Here is a 19,997-nt window from a genome sequence, read left to right as displayed (position 1 = left end):
TGACTATAACCATGAAGTCCACAGCAGCTGATAAAGGATGCCGGAATTTCAGATGGTGACGAGGAGATGTACAGGAGTGAGATAAATCAGCTGGTTGAGTGATGTCGCAACAACAACTTCTCACTCAACCTCAGGAGACCAAGGAACTAATTATGGACTTCAGGAAGGGGAAGACAAGGGAGACCACACCAGTCCTCATCAAGGGATCAACAGTAGAAAGGATGAGCACTTTCAAGTTCCAGGGTCTCAACATCTCTGAAAATCTATCCTGGGCTCAACATGTCAGTGCAATAACAAAACGATATGACAGCTATATTTCATGAGGAGTTTGGGAAAATTTGGTATGTCAAAGACTCAAGCAAATTTCTACAGACATACCATGGAGAGAATTCTGACTGACTGTATCACCGTCTGATACGGAGTTTACAATGCATCGGATTGGCAAAAGTCGCTCTTAAATTTTCGGCCAGATGGGTCTCAGCAGCTCTGGACTGCAGTGACTCTGGAAGGCTTCAGATCTGATTCCACTCAGAATAACCCACCACAACAGACCTCCAAGGCCAAAATATTATTCCTGTGTAGCATTGCCCAGAACCACATGCTGTTGTGCCAAGTACCAGCAGATCAAGGTTCGTGTCTGAACCTAAATTCTGTTACACTTAATGTAAGTCATATGAGAGAAAGGTCAATATTCCATTGGGTTTTTCAATTGTTCTTTGGGAATTTCAACTGTTCTTCGGCTTAATGTCTATATATTCAGTGGCCACTTTATTAGGTACATCTGTACACCTGCTTATTAATGCAGATATATAATCAGCCAATCACATGGCAGCAACCCAATGCATAAAAGCATGTAGACATGGTCAAGGGGTTCAGCTGATGTTCAGACCAAACATCAGAATGGAGAAGAAATGTGATCTAAGTGACTTTGACCATGGAATGATTGTTGATGCCAGACGGGGTGATTTGAGTATCTCAGAAACTGCTGATCGCTTGGGATTTTCACACACAACAGTCTCGCAGTTACTTTACAGAGAATGGTGTGAAAAACAAAATAAATCCAATGAGTGGAAGTTCTATGGGTGAAAATGCCTTGTTAATGAGAAAGGTCAGAGGGGAATGGCCAGACTGGCTTCAAGCTGACAGGAAGGCAACAGTAACTCAAATAACCACGTGTTACAACAGAGGTGTGCAGAAGAGCATCTCTGAATGCACAACAGATTGAACCTTGAAGTGCATGGGCTACACAACAGATTCCACTCCTGTACCCAGTACAGGGGTCACTCAATGTATTATCCCTGTGGCACTGTCCCAGAACCACATACGGTTGCTCCAGATGCCATCATATCAAGGCTCATATCTGAAGACAACTATTCTTCTCCTTTAACCTTTAAGCCAAATGAGAGAAAGGGCAACATTCTAACTGGTATGTCTTTAGCCTTTGGGAGGAAACCTGAGCACCCAGAGCAAACTCACTTGTACACGGGAAGGAATGTACAAACTTGCACCAGAAATTAACTCTGAACTCTGACACACCAAGCTGTAATATATACAGAAAGGTGCCGGAAAAGGGCCAGTAACATCATGAAGGATCCCACCCTCCCTGCTCATGGACTGATCGTCCCACTCCCATCAGGGAGGAGGCTACGTAGCATCCACATCAGGACTGCAAGACCCAAAAACAGTTACTTTCCCCAAGTAGTAAGGCTGTTCAACACCTCCATCCAGCAACTCACCCCTCCACATCCCCAACCACCACTACTTTATCATTTCCTGTCAGACACCTTATGTACAGACACTCCTGTGCCTGGCGTCACTTTATGGACATAAAAATCAGTCTATGTATATAAGCTAGCTTATGTATTTATATTTATTGTGTTTTATTATTATTGCATTCTTTATCTTACTGAGTGTTTTGTGCTGCATTGAATCCAGAGTAACAATTATTTAGTTTTCCTTTACACTTGTGTGCTGCAAAAGACATTAAATTGAATGAAAACAACAGGAATTCTGCAGATGCTGGAAATTCAAACAACACACATCAAAGTTGCTGGTGAACGCAGCAGGCCAGGCAGCATCTGTAGGAAGAGGTGCAGTCGACGTTTCAGGCCGAGACCCTTCATCAGGACTAACTGAAGGAAGAGTGAGTAAGGAATTTGAAAGTTGGAGGGGGAGGGGGAGATCCAAAATGATAGGAGAAGACAGGAGGGGGAGGGATGGAGCCAAGAGCTGGACAGGTGATAGGCAAAAGGGATACGAGAGGATCATGGGACAGGAGGTCCGGGAAGAAAGACAAGGAGTTGGGGGGACCCAGAGAATGGGAAAGAGGTATATTCAGAGGGACAGAGGGAGAAAAAGGAGAGTGAGAGAAAGAATGTGTGTATAAAAATAAGTAACAGATGGGGTACGAGGGGGAGGTGGGGCCTCGCGGAAGTTAGAGAAGTCGATGTTCATGCCATCAGGTTGGAGGCTACCCAGACGGAATATAAGGTGTTGTTCCTCCAACCTGAGTGTGGCTTCATCTTTACAGTAGAGGAGGCCGTGGATAGACATGTCAGAATGGGAATGGGATGTGGAATTAAAATGTGTGGCCACTGGGAGATCCTGCTTTCTCTGGCAGACAGAGCGTAGATGTTCAGCAAAGCGGTCTCCCAGTCTGCGTCGGGTCTCGCCAATATATAAAAGGCCACATCGGGACCACCGGACACAGTATATCACCCCAGTCGACTCACAGGTGAAGTGTTGTCTCACCTGGAAGGACTGTTTGGGGCCCTGAGTGGTGGGACAAGTCAGAATGGGAATGGGATGTGGAATGATCCCATTCTGACATGTCTATCCACGGCCTCCTCTACTGTAAAGATGAAGCCACACTCAGGTTGGAGGAACAACACCTTATATTCCGTCTGGGTAGCCTCCAACCTGATGGCATGAACATCGACTTCTCTAACTTCTGCTAGGCCCCACCTCCCCCTCGTACCCCATCTGTTACTTATTTTTATGCACACATTCTTTCTCTCACTCTCCTTTTTCTCCCTCTGTCCCTCTGAATATACCTCTTGCCCATCCTCTGGGTCCCCCCCCCTTGTCTTTCTTCCCGGACCTCCCGTCCCATGATACTCTCGTATCCCCTTTTGCCAATCACCTGTCCAGCTCTTGGCTCCATCCCTCCCCCTCCTGTCTTCTCCTATCATTTTGGATCTCCCCCTCCCCCTCCAACTTTCAAATCCCTTACTCACTCTTCCTTCAGTTAGTCCTGACGAAGGGTCTCAGCCTGAAACGTCGACTGCACCTCTTCCTACAGATGCTGCCTGGCCTGCTGCGTTCACCAGCAACTTTGATGTGTGTTGCTTAAATTGAATGAATCTTGAATCTTGACTGCATGCACACAAAGGGTTTTCACTGTATCTCAGCACATGTGGCAATGAAAAATGAATTACCTCTTACTTTGAGCAACACCGCTGAGAAAATAAGGAACTGCTTACCAGGTAGGTCACTCCACTGTCAGTCCCAGCGTCCCAAGGAATGAGGTCCTGAACAACCTTCTGTACCCAGCCACAGTCCTTGGTGCAGAGGTCCTCGGCAGAGAGACCCACATTCCAATCTGGGCTGGGGCCTAGCATCGTCAGGAAGGACATAAGGTGCCGTGTGCGATCGACGGAGAACTCTGCGGATGGAGCCGCACGCCTGAACAGAATGAGAAAGAAACAGAGATGATTGAAACTGGCAGTCCAGCACAGTGTAATTTCAAGTTCAGCATTAACATTGAAATGTAGTATAACAAGTACTTATGATGTGAGCTGGAGTTCCAAATGTCACTTAACTCCAAATAGGTCTTGCTGTCGTGGTGATTAATAATTTAGAGACTGTTTTCTCTTCTCATTGCTACCATCGGGCAGGAGCCTTAGGCCCAACACCACCAGGCTCAGGAACAGTTATTACCCTTCAACAATCAGGCTCCTGAACTGGTGTGAATAACTTCACTCACCCCAACACTGAAATGATTCCACAAACTATGCTTGGATTTTCAGAAGTCATTTGATAAGGTGCTACACATGAGGCTGCTTAATTTTCAGAGGTTTCACAAATTGGCAATCTACCGTTGTGAGATTTCAAATTATATTTTCTAGATTCTTGATGCAAATTTCTGAATTGCTCATCAAGCTATATAACCACATCTGGGACAGTGAAAGAACTTGAGAATGCAGAGAAAATTAGTTTTGGAAAGTTGCCATGGCTAACCAAGATGTCTGATCAGACAAAGTGATAGCGGTGTAGTAACACAACACACAAAATTCTGGAGGAACTGAGCAGGTCTGGCAGCATCAATGGAAATGAATAAACAGTCGATGTTTCAGGCCGAGACCGTTCTTCGGGACTGGGAAAAAGGGAGGAAGATGCCAGAATTAAAAGGTGGGGGAGGGGAAGGAGGACAAGCTAGAAGGTGATAGGTGGAGCTTGGTGGGTGGGAGAGGAGCTGAAGTAAGAAGCTGTGAGGTGATAGGTGGAAAAGGTAAAGGGCTGGAGAAGAAGGAAAATGATAGGAGGAGAGAGTGGACCATGAGAGAAAGGAAAGAAGGAGAGAGAATCATGTAGCAATGGAGGAGGATTATTTGCCCCATCATGCTCTGTCAGTTCTTTGGAAAGACTCTCCAATTAGTCCTACTCCTCTGATCTTGCCCAAAAGATAAGGCAGTTCACAAGGATGATTCTGGGAATGTACAGGTTATTATACAAGGAACATTTGATGGCTCTGGGTCTGTACTCGCTGGAATTTAGAAGGATGGGGGGGGGGGGATCTCATTGAAACCTTCTGAATGTTGAAAGGCCTAGTCAGAGAGATGTGGAAAGGTTTCCCATGGTGGGAGAGCCTGGGGGGAAGAGGGCACAGCCGCAGGATAGAGGGGGTCCACTTAAAACAGAGATGCAGAGAAATTTCTTTAGCCAGAGGGTGGTGAATTTGTGGAATTTGTTACCACAGGCAGCTGTGGAGGCCAGGTTGTTTGGTGTATTTAAAACAGAGATTGATAGGTTCTTGATTGGATACTGCATCAAAGCTTACAGAGAGAAGGCCAGGGAGTGGGGCTGAGGAGGAGAAAAAATGATCAGCCATAATCGAATGGCGGAGCAGACTCGATGAGCCACATCAGAACACATTGTACCCTGCCCTGAAGTTCCTTGCACACGACCATCGCAAGTAAAAACAGTTTGTAACACCAGGGATGACGTTTTACACTGGTTCCATATTCCAAATCTAAGCATGCATCCCTTAATTACTCATAGAACATATAACAGTACAGCACAAGAACAGGGCTTTCAGCCCATAATGTTGTGCAAAGCCAATTAAATTTGTAATCAAATCACCAATTAAGCTAATGTCTTCTCCTACAAAATGTCCACATTCTTCCGTTTTCCTCACATTCATGTGCCTATCTAAATATCTTTTAGAAGTTCCTAATGTATCTACCTCCTCCACCATCCCAGGTAATGCATTCTAGACACCCATCACTCTCTGAGTAAAACAAAACTAAACCCCTCATATCTCCTTTGAACTTACCCCCTCTCACTTTAAATTCATGCTCTCTGGTATTAGATATTTCAATCACGGGAAAAAGATATTGTCTTAATACTCTATCTTTGCCTCACATAATCTTATAAACCTGTCAGATCTCCCCTCAGTCTTCACTATTCTAGAGAAAACAACCCAAGTTGTCAACTGTTTCGATATATCACATGCCCTCTAATCCAGACAGAATCCTAGTAAACCTCTTCTGCACCTTCTCTAAAGCCTCAATATTCTTCCTATAATGGGGCAACCAGAAGTTCATGCAATCCTCCAGATGCAACCAAACTAGAGTTTTATAAAGCTGCAACATAATTTCCTGACTTCTGAACTCAGTGCCTCGATTAATAAAGGCAAGCATGCTATATGTCTTCCTAACCACCCTGTCAACTTGTGTTGTCACCTTCAGGGAGTTATGAACTTGAACTCCAAGATCACTTTGCTCATCAGCACTGTTAAGGCCCTTACGTTTCACCCACCAAGGTGCAACACTTCACATTGGCTGGGTTAAACTCCATCTGCCATTTCTCCGCCTATCTCTGCAACTGATCAATATCCCATTGTATTCTTTGCCAGTCTTCTACGCTGTCCAGAACACCACCAATTTTCGTAATATCCCTACCATTGATTTCAGACTCACTGGTCTACAGTTTACAGGATTTTCTGTTGTTCCTTTCAGGAATAATGGAACAATATTAACTACTCATTTTCAAACAATCCATCAGCCGATTTTACTCTTAGATATAGTGAGGGATTAAGCTTCTGGGACAGAGATTTGCAAAAAATCACCGCTCTTTGAATGAAAAAAACATTCTGAATAGCCCTTTATTTTAAGAGCATAAGACATTGGAGTAGAATTAAGCCACTCAGTCCATCAGGTCTGCTCCACCATTCCATCATGGCTGATTTATTAACCCTCTCAATCCCATTCTTGTGCCTTCTCCCTGTAACCTTTGACACCCTTACTAATCAAGAATCAATCAACCTCTGCTTTAAACATATTCAATAACTTATATGGGAATATATTATAGACTACCCGGCAGTCCACGGGATTGAGAGGAGCAAATTTGTAGAGACATCGCAGATTGTTGCAAGAAACTTGATAGGTGATTTTAACTTTCCACATATTGACTGGGACTATCATACTATAAAGGGACTAGTTGAGATAGAGTTTGTCAACTGTGTTCATAAAAGTCAATTAATCAAAGTCCCAACAAGAAAGTGTGCAATACCTGATCTGCTATTAGGGAATGAGACAGGGCAGGTCACAGATATTTGTGTAGGGGAACACCTTGCATCCAGTGATCATAACGCCATTAGTTTCAAAGTAAATACGGAAAACGATAAATCTGCTCCATGGTTTGAGAAAGGACAATTTTGATGATATCAGGAAGGATCTGGCAAGTGTGGGTTGGGGACAGGCTGTTTTCTGGCAAAGGTGTATTTGGTAAGTGAGAGACCTTCAAAAGTGAAATTTTGAGAGTACAAAGCTTGTATGTACAATACAAGGTAAGGATAACTGGGTTTTCAAGAGGTATTGAGACCCTATTTAAGAAATGTGTAAAAAAAGGAAGTGCATAGCAGTTATAGGCAGGTAGGGACAAATGAGATACTGACAGAATATAAGAAATGCAAAAGAACACTTAAGAAGGTAATCAGGAGGGCTAAAAGAAGGCATGAGGTTGTCCTACCAGACAAGGTGAAGGAGAATTCTCAGGGATTGTACAGATATGTTAAGAGCAAAAGGATTGCAAGGGACAAAATTGAAAGATCAGAATGGTAATACATACGCAAAGGCAAAAGAGATGGGGGAGATCTAAAATGGATATTTTTACATCCGTATGTACTTGAGAGTCGATAGAAATTAGGCAAAGCAGCATCAACTTCATGGAAAAGGAAGAGGCAATAAGTAGAAGTCCCCAACGAGAGAATGTGTTGTCTAGAGGCAAATCAGAGTGGGTACATTCCCAGGGCCTGACAAGGTATTCCCTCGGACCCTGTGGGAGGCAATTGCAGGGTCCATAGAAGAGATATTTAAATCAAACTTAGTGACAGATGAGGTACTGGACGATTGGAAGATGGCCATTGTTGTTCTGCTGTTTAAGAAAGGCTCTAAAAATAAACCAGGAAATTATAGGCCGGTGAGCCTGATCTTTTTTTTCTCTCTGCTAGATTACGTGTTGTATTGAACTGCTGCTACTAAGTTAACAAATTTCACATCACATGCCAATGATAATAAACCTGATTCTGATTCTGACTGGTAGTGGAAAAGTTATTGGAACGTATTCTAAGGTCCGGATTTGGATAGACATGGACTGATTAAGGATAATCAGTATGGATTTCTGCGTGGTAGGTCGCATTATCCAATCTTGTAGAGTATTTAGCGGAAGTTACCAGGAAGTTAAAACCTGGAGAGGGATGGGCTCCACTAGGTTTCAGATGCCTAAGACACGGCTGTACGATGAGCATACCAAAAAAGTTTGTCATGACGGCGCCTTGACGACTCCATCTGGAGTTAAGGGTGTGTGCGTGCGCGCACGCGTACACACACACACACACACACCAGGAAGTTGATAAAGGAAGGCGGTGAGTGTTGTCTAGATGGACTTTAGCAAAAAGAGTTCTATCTCAGTTTGTGTCAATAAGACTGTCACAAGAAAGGCAAACCAGGATCATTACTTTCTCAGGAGGTTAAAGAGATTCAGGTTATTACTAAACACCTTAAAAAACTTCTTCAGATGTACTGCTGAAATTATCCTGACTGGTTGCTTCATGGGCTGGTATGGAATTTGAAATGCAGGAGTGTAGAACGTTCTAGAGAGCAGTGGACTCAGACCAATACATCAGAGGCACGTTCCACCCCCCGCTGCCTCACCATCGGTATTATCTCAGGCAGGCAACATCCATCATCAAAGACCCTCACCATTTAGGTTATGCCATTTTCTCACTGCTACCATTGGGCAGGAAGTACAGAAGTCTGACGTCCCACACCACCAGGTTCAACAACAGCTACTTCCCATCAACCGTTCAAACAATTGTCTGTCTGGATTCAGAGCTGGCTTGCGCATAGAAGACAGAGGGACTTATTTGAGCTGGAGGTCTGTAATTAGTGGTGTTCCGCAGCGATCTGGGGTGGAACCTCTGCTGTTTGTGATATATATGTGACCTGGATAAAAATATAGATGGGTGGATTAGTAAGCTTGTGAAAGATACCAAGATTGGAGGAGTTGTGGATAGTGTAGAAGACTGGCAAAGAATACAGCATGATATAGATTGGTTGTAGATACGGGCGGAGAAGTAGAAGATGGGGTTTAACCCAGATAAATGTGAGGTGTTGCACCTGGGTAGGGGAAACGCAAGGAGACAGTACTCTGCTAAGGGCAAGATCCTTAACAGTATTACTGAGCTGAGAGATCTTGGAATCCAAGTTCATAGCTTCTGGAAAGTGACTACAGAGATCGATAGGGTGGTTAAGAAGGCTTAAGTGTGCTGATTATTTGATGCTGTGTGTCAGTGATGCTACTGTAAGATTATTTTGCCCTTGTGCACACATCTATACTTGTGCAAATGACAATGTTCATCGTCATCATCATTACTTGCCATGTTGTATGACACAGGTGATCATGATGCTTCCATGACCATGATCATGGCAAATTTTTCTACAGAACTGGTTTGTCATTGCCTTCTTCTGGGCGGAATCTTTACAAGATGGGTGACCCTAGCCTTTCTCAATACCCTTCAGAGTTTGTCTGCCTGACATCAGTGGTTGCATAACCAGGACTTGTGATATGCACCAGCTGCTCATACGACCATCCGCCACCTGCTCCTATGGCTTCACGTGACACTGATCAGGGAGTGAAGCAGGTGCTACACCTTGCCCAAGGGTGACCTGCAAGCTAGCAAAGGGAAGAAGTGCCTTACACCTCTTTTTGTAGAGACCTGTCTCCACCCCGCTGCCTGGCATATGCCAATAAATTTCCATTTATCTTTGAAATGTATGGTAAGATACTAAAAATAAGCCTTGGCACATTCAGTTTGTTTCTTTAACCACTTCAGTCATTTCTTTGCGTCATAATCTTCGTGCCGTAATCTTCTTTTCTCCTGGAAAAGAAATCGCATTTCTTTCAACAATAGCAGAGAACAGTGGGTGCTAGGAATAAGAAATTTAAATAAAAGCAGAAGGCTCTGGAAATGCTTAAGCAGCAAGTTTTAAGAGAGGAAGAGAATTAATGTCACAGGTCAATAGTCGTCAGGGGAGGTTTGGCATCATTGAGAGATCTAGCATTGCGTGGAGAGAACTTTTAAGTGGGGATATCACTTCATGACTCCAGGGTAGTGGAACATGTGTGAGGGTGATCAAGACTCAGCAATTTTATGATTCAGGTTCATTTATTTATCACACGTACATTGGGGTGGCGGGGTTGAGATACGTCTCTACCAAAGGAGGTGTAAGGCGGTCCTTCCCTCTGCTCGCCTGCAGGTCACCCTTGGGCAAGGTGTATCACCTACCTAACCCAACCACCATCCCCCCTCCCACCCTACCTACACTTCATTAGGAGTTAGAAGAGATTTGGTATGTCAACAAACACACTCAAAAACTTCTATAGATGTACTGTGGAGAGCATTCTGACAGGCTACATCACCGTCTGGTATGGGGGGGAGGTGGTGGGTACTGCACAGGACTGAAAGAAGCTGCAGAGGGTTGTAGATTTATTTGGCTCCATCTTGGGTACTAGCCTACAAAGTACCCAGGACATCTTCAGGGAGTGGTGTCTCAGAAAGGCAGCACCCATTATTAAGGACCTCCAGCACCCAGGGCATGCCCTTTTCTCACTGTCACCATCAGGGAGGAGGTACAGAAGCCTGAAGGCACACACTCAGCGATTCAGGAATAGCCTCTTCCCCTCTTCCATCTGATTCCTAAATGGACATTGAACCCATGAACACTATCTTAGTCTTTTAATATGTATTATTTCTGTTTTTGCACGATTTTTAATCTATTCACTATACATATACTGTAATTGATTTATTTATTTATTTATTTTTACTTTTCTTCTTCTATATTATGTATTGCATTGAACTGCTGCTGCTAAGTTAACAAATTTCACGACACGTTGTTGATTATAAACCTGATTCTGATCAGGGTCACGTGAAGCCACGGGAGCAGGTGGTGGGTGGTCGTATGAGCAGCTGGTGCATATCCCAAGTCCTGTTCATGCAACCACTGACGCCAGGCAGGCAGTCTCTGAATAGTATTGATAACGGGTGGGGGGGGGGGTCACCCATCTTGTAAAGACACTGTCCAGAAGAAAGCAATATCAAAGCAATGTACCTGTATAGGTACATGGAGCTTAGAAAAATGGAGGGCTATGGGTAACCCCAGTAATTTCTTAGGAAGGGACATGTTTGGCACAACATTGTGTGCCAAAGGGCCTATATTGTGCTGTAGGTTTTCTATGTTTCTGTGTTTCTATGTTTCAAACCACTTCTGTAGAAGCAGACTCAGAACTTTGCCATTTGATTTTTGGGCCGAATGGCTCCTATATCTTATGGTCTAATTACCGGACATTGAACAGCACCCAGCCAGACTTGAGAAGGAAGTCAGCAAAAGCAATGTTGAAAGTCTAATCAAAGCAGAGCAGCTCTTGGTTCTCACTTCAAGGTTCTGGTTAGGTAGTTTTGTCAGGTGATTTGTTTTTGAGGAATGTTCTGTGCAGAATGTTTCTGCATTGCAATTACAACAAAAATAATAGAATCAGATTATAGAGTCATAGAGAAATACTGGCCCTTTCATCCTGGCAAGATCCTCGTAAATCTTCTTTTTCCCAGTTTAACTATGTCTTTACTATAACAGGGTGACTAGCACTGTATACAATATTCCAAATGTGTGTGCAGTTTTTCAATGATTCGATTATATTTCTTTGTATTTACTGTGAATGCCCACAAGTAAATGAATCTTAGGTTGTACATGGTGGCATATATGTACTTTGATAAGAAATTTACTTTGAACTTTGTAGTGCAGTCTCACAATTTATTGACACAACTGCAGCATAATAGTTACAAAGTGGGCATCGCTAGTGTGATGCTATTACAGCTCGGGGCAACAGAGTTCAGATATCAATTCCAGCGCTGTCCGTAAGGAGTCCATATGTTCTCCCCATGACTGTGTGGGTTTCCTCCGGGTGCTCTAGTTTCCCCCCACAGTCCAAAGACTGTTAATTGGTCATTGCAAATTGTACCCTGATTAGCCTAGGGTTAAATCAAGGGCCTTGCAGGTTATTGGGCCAGAAGGGCCTGTTCCAAGCTGTACGTCTAAATAAAAATAAAAATAATGTCCCACCTCCTATACTTCCACCAAGACTGATAAAATCTCTTTTCACCTTGTATAAGCATCAAAATCAGACTTATTTTTTCTTCCTTCACTGAAGAACAGCAATAAGCTTTATGCTCAGGGCTGTTGAGGAAAAATGTTTTATAACATTGGATAACAAAGTTTTGCTTCCTGAATACTTTTCGGTATAACTTACGGATCTTGGATTGCTGATCATGAAAATCACCATGAAAATGCACCAATTTTTTAAAATCACCTAATTATTATTTCAATTCATAATTCAAGTCATGCATTTTTGTTGGTCCACAAATTAAACAGGTCATCAGTGACAGGCAATTCAAAGAACTTCCAGTGGGACTGGAGAAAATTGCATGGAAGGCATTCAAGGATGTTATTGAAAATTTTCTTGGCAACTACAGAGCACTGAACTACATGCAGCTGATTAACAACATGCTGCAAGCATACAAAACCATGAAGTGCAACATGTCTCTAAAGACTCATTTTCTGCATTCCCATTTAGACTTCCCTGCAAATTTTGACAGTGACGAGCATGGCACAAGGTTTCACCAGCACATTGCAATGATGGAGAAATGATATCAGGGCAAATGGAATCCATCAATGCTGGCTGATCATTGTTGGACACTTAAGTGAGAATCCTCAGACACTGAGTACAAATGAAGATCATCAACAAAACATTTTTAGTTTGTTTGAACTATTGCAAAGTGTCAGCACTGTTATGCAATTAAACCCATTACATTCAATAAAAGTTAATTTCCTGTTTCTCCAAATTCCAAGTAGTCTGAAATTATATTTGTGTTCAGCTTCAAGTAGTCTATCATGAAAAAGACAAATTCTGAGGGAGCAGCACTTTCAAAAAAAATTTGTTGTCCAGTGTAATCACTTACAGGTTTGAAAATGCCTAGAAGATATTCTTGTGGTGACCATTCTGAGCTTATTTATGAGTTGCTATTGTTTTCTGATAAGGCTTCATGTAAAAATTCTCTTGTGGACGCTTTCCCTTAGAACACACGTCTTTTGAAAGGTTGAGCGAACTAAAACTTTTCCGTTCGGAATGAAGGAGGATAAGAAGTGGCTTGATAGAGGTATACAAGATGATAAGAGACAGATCAAATGGATAGCCAGGGACTTTTTTCCCAGGGAGGAAATGGCAAATATGAAGGGGCATCATTTTAGGTGTTTGGATGAAAGTATAGAGGGATGTCAGAGGTAGGATTTTTACACAGGGCATGGTGGGTGTGTGGAACGTACTGCCAGAAGGTAGAAGCTACAGTGTGTGGGAGGGAAAGATTGATCTTAGAGTAGGTTAAAAGGTTAACAGGCCAAACAACCTGTTCTGAGCAACACACTTAAAATGCAGGTCAGGCATTTCCTTTCCTGCCTTAATGAAGGGCCAGGTTTGAAACTTTGACTGTTGATTCCCTTCCGAAGATACTACCTGGCCTGCGGAGTTCCTCCAGGAGTTTGTGTGTGTTGCTCTGGATTTTCAGCATCTGCAGGATCTCTTATGTTTACAACATGCTTTGCTGTTCTTTGTTCTGGATTCTATGCTCTATGAACTTTTAGAATTCACTCAAACAGCATCTTGCCATTCAAAGTTCAAAATTCTGGGAAGTTGATGTAACAAGACACCATTCAGAGTGAAAGGATGCTGTGAGGAAAAACATTCATAATGGAGTTTGATTAAAAAAGATGAAATATTGAACGTAGAACAGAACATCACAGTACAGGCCCTTCAGCCCACAATGTTGTGCCAGAAAACACAAACCTATTTCATGATCAGTCCAGCACTCCCACATAGACCTCCATTTGTCTTTCATTCAAGTGTCTATCTAACAGTCTCTTAAATGTCTCAAATGCATCTACTTCTACCACCACCCCTGGCAGGATGTTTCACGCATTCACCTCTGTCCATGTTAGAAACCTTCCTCTGATATCTCCCCCTTAACTCTCCTGCAATCACCTTAATATTAGGCTGCCTGTTACTAGCCACTTCCATCCTGGAAAAAAAGACACTGGCTGTTTGCTCTTACATTAATGACATTCATTTAACTACACAAGTCCAGTTTTAGATACTGCCGACTGCCTCCCCAAATCCATTTAATGCATATTTCTATTTAATCGTGCATGTTGAAGAAAGTCAGATTAGCCTTTGCCAAGCCTTCCTCGTAATGAGAGTCTTACATCTGTGCATCCTCCACCATTTTTCCCACTGACCCTTTCCTGAAAGATTTTGCTACAATTCCTACTTTTACAGAGGAAACCTGCCTTTGACCCTTTAAGGCAGGAACAGTGATAATCCAAAATTCTAAATGGTTAGATTCGTTCAGCAGTCTCCAACTCATTATTCAGTCTACCTTGTACCGAGACTGTGTGAGGTAAAAATAGTTTTAACAATACTGCTGCCTTTAGGACTGACTTTAGCTAACAGAATTAGCACTCCATCAGTGTATTTTTGTTGTATTTTAATCTGAATTTAACTCCTTGGGTTCTGGAGGGAAATGGGTTTACTTTGTCTCTACAGAGTGCCAGTAGGTAAGTCCTGCTCTGATGTTAACCGTCAGGAGGGACAACTCACTGTTGTTGATCTGTTGGTGAAGAAGGCTTTTGGTAAAAGTAATGGATATAGCCCAGTCCATCACAGCTAAAGCCCTCCCCATCACTGAGCACATCCACTCAAAGCATTGTCACAGGAATGAAGTATCCATCATCAAAGCCTCCCACCATCCAGGTCATACTCTCTTCTCACTGCTACCGTCAGGAAGGAGGTACAGGAGCCTCCAGGAACAGTTATTACCCTTCAACCATCAGGCTCCTGAACCATCATGGATAACTTCATTCATTTCAACACTGAAATGGTTTCTACAACATAAGGACTCACTTTCAAGGACTCTACAAGACATATTCTTTATAATATTGTTTATTTATTTATAATTTTTTCTCTCTTTTTGTATTCACAGCTTATTTTTCTTTGGCACATTGGTGTTTATCTGTATTTGTCATGTATGTTTCATTGATTTGATTGTGTTTCTTTGTACTTAACTGCGAAACCTCGCAAGAAAATGAATGGCAGAGTTGTTTAGGGTGGCATGTATGTACTTTGATAATAAATTTACTTTGAACTTTTGAACTTTGAACTTTGGACAGCAGTCAAGGCATCAAGATTGGAAGTTGGGAGGTTATGTTGCAGTTGTATAAGATGTTGGTGAGGTCATATTTTGAGTATTATGAGCAACACACACAGCAGGTCAGACAGCATCTATGGAGAGGAATGAACAGTCAATGTTTCAGGCCAAGACTCTTCGCCAGGACTGGAAATGAAGGGGGAAGAAGCTTTTCTTTCATATTGTTCATACGGATCAATTCATCACAGAAGTGCTATAAGGTAGTTAAAAGTAAACAATAAGAATGCAGAATAAAGTGTTAAAGTCACAGAGAAAGGGCAGTGAAGACACACAATAAGTTGCAAAGCCTAAATGAAGTCGATTGGGAGTTCAAGTGCCCATCGTATCATATTAAGAGAACGTTCAAGAGTCTTATAACAGCAGGGTGGAAGCCTAGTGTTACATTCATTCAGATTCTTGTATCTTCTGCCCTATGGAAGAGGGGAAAGAGAGAATGTCTGGTGTGGGTGGGGACTTTGATTATGTTGGCTGCATAACTGTAGCAGTGGGAAGTGTGGACAGAGTCCATGGAGGGGAGGTTGGCTTCTGTGATGTGCTGAGCTGTGTCCACAACTCTCCGCATTTTCTTGCAAAATGAACAACTGTTCACTTAATGCTGTTCATTAAACTTACCAACAGGAGAAAAAAAATTGTTACTGTTTCCTGATAACCTGTTAATCTTGAACCCACATCAATACATTACATCCTGCAGTATGAACCCCTCTCAATATTAAGGGAAGTCACCTCTCTGCCCCTTTAATAGAGAGAGATAGACAGCCGGTGGTATGTTGAATTGTTGGGTGAATGATTATTTTTTGTTGTATTGCAGATCATGGTCTTTCTTGGGGGTATTTCAGTTGCTTGCTTGGTGGGTGGAGGGTGCTGATGCTTTTTTTGCTGAAATAAGTGAGGGAGGGGGTCATTGCTTTGCTAATGCTGCTTGTGTGTGGGGGGAGTAGGGGAGCTTTGGGGTTCTAACATCTTTACTGTCACTCATTCTTTGGGGCACTCTTCTGTTTTTGTGGATGTCTGTGAAGAACAAGAATTTCAGGTTGTATATTGTATACATTCTGTGATATTAAATGGAACTATTGAACTATTTCAACATCCACTTTTTCTGTAGTACTTTCTTCTGAAGGTTTAATTAAAGACCAATTATTGGTCTTCCTTTAACAATGGCATGCATCATTCTTCCTAGGACAATTAAACCTGCTCCTGGAGCTGGCTAAGGTAGTATCTCTGTGCCCTGGAGACAGGTAGCAGAGGGTTCCAGCTGGGCTGACTGCCTGGTAATGATCAAAGGGTTTGTCCGTGCCGGGGTAGTTGTGGAAAAAGCAAATGCTGCATCCAGTGTAATATAGATGGTATTTTGAGACCACTGGGCACTGCGGGAGATAAATACCATCCTCAATGAGCATAGGAATGTGTTAGTCATGGTTTGTCTGGTTTTTGTTTGTAATGAGATGGTGCAATAGTACTGTTGTGGTTTGAATTTATAATAAATATACTTCAAAAATAGGACAGATGTTAAATTGACCTGTACTCTCTATATCTGCTTCTCTCTCATTTTAAATTAAGGAGTCCTGATGATGGGTCTCGGTCTGAAATAGCGACTGTTTATTCATTTCCATGGATTCTGCCTGACCTGCTGAGTTCATCCAGCAAGTTGTGTGTGTTGCTCTGGGTTTCCAGCATCTGCAGTTTTTCTTGTGTTAAGGAGTGACATTTGCTGCTTTCCAACTTAATGAATTCCTTCCCAAATTGAGGGAATCTTGGAAAACTGATGAAACTAACATATCATCTATCTCACTGACCTCTTCCAGACACTTGGATAAAATCCACACCTCCCAGAGAGAAACACCAAAACCAGCAAGCACACTGAGGATGTCACCTCGACTGGTGACGAAATGTCTGCAAGCTAATTGCCAAGCTCGGCAATCACCGCAACCTCAAATGTACCTTTATCTTATTCTCTAACTATTCCTTATTCCGAATTAATCTTTTAGCTTTTTTATGTTCTCCCTAATTTTCTGACCTGCATAACTAAATCCTTTTTTCTTCAACATTGCTGGAATCTTTAACTGTTTTATTTAATTGTGAATGACGGGTCTTTGTGTTGGAGTATTTCCCCTTCATTAGTGAGCACCTTTGCTGAAAAATTCCCGTAAATGTCCATTGCTCGACTACGACAGAGAAATCACTTCACCTTATTTGATAGCTCACTGTAGCTAGCTCTGCTTTCAAGCCCTCATTATTTTGCTTGTTTAGGTTTAAATTGCCAGTCTTCAACACATTCTTCTCTCCTTCAAACTGTATGTAAAATTCAATTATATTCTGAGCGTTGCTATCTGGGTCACAGTGAGGCCATTTAGCCCAACGTGACCATGCACATCAGAGTTCAAAGTAAATTTATTAACAAAGTACATATATGTCACCATATACAACCCTCAGCTTCATTTTCTTGTGGGCATTCTCAGTAAGTCCATAATAGAATGATAGCTATCATGGAATCAATGAAAGGCCGCACCAAACTGAATGTTCAACCAGACTGCAAAAGGCAACAAACTGTGCAAAAATAAATAAATAATAATAAACAAAAACAGTAACAAGATGCGACAATGCATCCCTGAAAGTGAGTTCATTTGTTGTGGGAATGCTTCAATGATGGGGAAAGTGAAGTTGAGTGAAGTTATTCCCTCTGGTTCAACAGCCTGATGGTTGAGGGGCAGTAACTGTTCCTGAACCTGGTGGGGCGAGTCCTGAGGCTCCTGAAACTTCTTCCTGATGGCAGCAGCGTGAAGATAGCACGAAGGGGATGGTGGGAAGAGCCTGATGATGGATGCTGCTTTCCTGCAATAATGCTTGGTGGAAATGTGCTCGATGGTGAGGAGGGGTTTTACCCACGACAAACTGGGCCCTGTCACTGAAAAGGATTGTATCTTACTATTGCTTACTTAAGAGTCTGTCTAAATCCTTCTTAAATGTAGGGATTGCATCTGATTCCACCACCTCCTCTGGCAGCACATTCTAGATATCAGACACACCATGATCATGATCTTCCTATCACCCATCAACTCTTATCCAACTTTTCTCCAAACCTTTGAATACTGGCTATCTCTCCACTTTCTTCCCTGTTCTGATGAAGCAACTTGACCTGAAACACTGATTGTCCATTTCCCTCCACAAATGCTTTGACAAGATGATGCACCTTGACTACAACTAGAGTTCATGGGTTAGGGGTGAAAGGTGAACTGTTTAAGAGGAACATGAAGGGAACTTCTTCAGTCAGAGGGTGGGAATAGTCTGGAGTGAGCTGCCAGTGGAAGTGGTGGGTGCTGGCTTGGGTTCAACATTTACTATTACTATTACTAACATATTACTATTTAATTATTTATGGTGCAACTGTAATGGAAACCAATTTCCCCCGCGATCAATAAAGCATGACTATGACTATGACTATTAAGTGCGGGGGAGCAAAAGATGTCACCAGAGGGCGACTTCTCCCAGCCCATCAGCGGAACAGATAAACTCTTTTACTTATAATGTCTCTACTTTCCTTTTCACTGTGGCTGGGGCCCTGTTGGAGTCAGTAATCCGCAGCTGCATCAAACTGCTGTTCTTCACAATAGTGTGTTCCCGTTCTTGGAGCTCACCAATTGGCGACGTTTTCCATATCTCTAAGAGTGGCCTGGAAGTCAGTGCCTTCGTGCTGCTGTCTTGTGTGGTCATGTGGACCCGATTTCTCCCTGGTGTTGTGAACTGAAGCACCGTGGGGTACTGGAACTTTGAGACTGCGGGTACAGCTGTCAGGGGCCTCAGTACTTGGGTGATCTCTCTCTCTCCCCTGCCTCTCTCTCCCTCCCTCTCTCTATCTCTCTCTCTCCCCCTCTCTTTCCCTCCTTCCCTCTCTCCCTTTATCTCTCTCTCCCCCCTCCCTCCCCCTCTCTCTCCCCGTCCCTCCCTCTATCTCTCTTTCTCCCCCTCTCCCTCCCTCCCTCTCTCTATCTCTCTCTCTCCCCTCCCTGCCTCCTTCTCTCCCTCTATCTCTCTCCTCCTCTCTCTCTCCTTCTCTCTCTCCCCCCTCTCTCTCCTTCTCTCTCTCTCCCCCTCTCTCTCTCCCCCTCCCTCTCTCTCTCCCCCTCCCTCTATCTCTCTCTCTCCCTCTCTCTCTCTCTCTCTCCTTCTCTCTCTCCCCCCTCTCTCCCTCCCTCTCTCTCTCTCCTTCTCTCTCTCTCCCCCTCTCTCCCTCCCTCTCTCTCTCTCTTTCTCTCTCTCCCTCTCTCTCCCTCCCTCCATCTCTTCCCCACTCTCTCCCCCTCTCTCTCCCTCCCTCCCTCTCTCTCTCTCTCCTCTCTCTCTCTCTTCCCCTCTCTCCCCCTCTCTCTCCCTCCCTCCCTCTCTCTCTCTCTCCATCTCTCTCTCTCTCTTCCCCTCTCTCCCCCCCTCTCTCCCCCTCTCTCCCCCCCTCTCTCCCTCCCTCCCTCTAGCTCTCTCTCTCTTCCCCCCTCCTTCTCTCTCTCTCTCTCTCTCTCTCTCTCTCTGTCTCTCTCTCTCTCCTTTGCTGCCAATTCTCGAGTCGGGGGGAAACTCGATCTAAAAGTGCCAGCGCTATAGACAGACTGCAACATCGAAACAGCGACTGTTTGTCTCTCCTCTTGCTGTGGAATGAGCAATAGCTCTCTCTCCCTTGTTGGTGAGAGAAGAGAGCCTGTGGGATGTCAAACTGTTGACATTAACAGTGATTTTTGGTTGACTGCAGACGTTGGGGGCTGTGCTGTTGCTAGCATGGAGTGCTGATGCTGTCTGCTGGAAGAAGTGGTGGGAAGGGGAGGGGGCAGGTTTGCTGCATACTGGTGCTTATGAGTGAGAGGAGGCCAAGGGGGTGCGGAGTTCTTACGATTTTCTGTCATTCATTATTTGTTTT

The 19,997-nt window shown here is 43.4% G+C and overlaps 1 protein-coding gene across 1 annotated transcript in view; it reads right to left on the bottom strand.

The window, feature by feature from the left end:
* LOC140205308 (spondin-1-like) overlaps positions 1–19,997 on the bottom strand; it is a 346,180-nt gene that overhangs the window by 43,740 nt on the left and 282,443 nt on the right. Inside the window, exon 8 of the mRNA XM_072272839.1 lies at positions 3,483–3,684. Within this exon, the coding sequence (XP_072128940.1) occupies positions 3,483–3,684 (202 nt within the window). The remainder of the gene's footprint in view (positions 1–3,482; positions 3,685–19,997) is intronic.

The sequence above is a fragment of the Mobula birostris genome, chromosome 11, assembly GCF_030028105.1.
Source record: "Mobula birostris isolate sMobBir1 chromosome 11, sMobBir1.hap1, whole genome shotgun sequence".
In the NCBI taxonomy this organism is placed as follows: Eukaryota; Metazoa; Chordata; class Chondrichthyes; order Myliobatiformes; family Myliobatidae; genus Mobula; species Mobula birostris.
The sequence above is the reverse complement of the archived record's forward strand: the minus strand, read 5'-3'. Positions and strand labels throughout refer to the sequence as shown.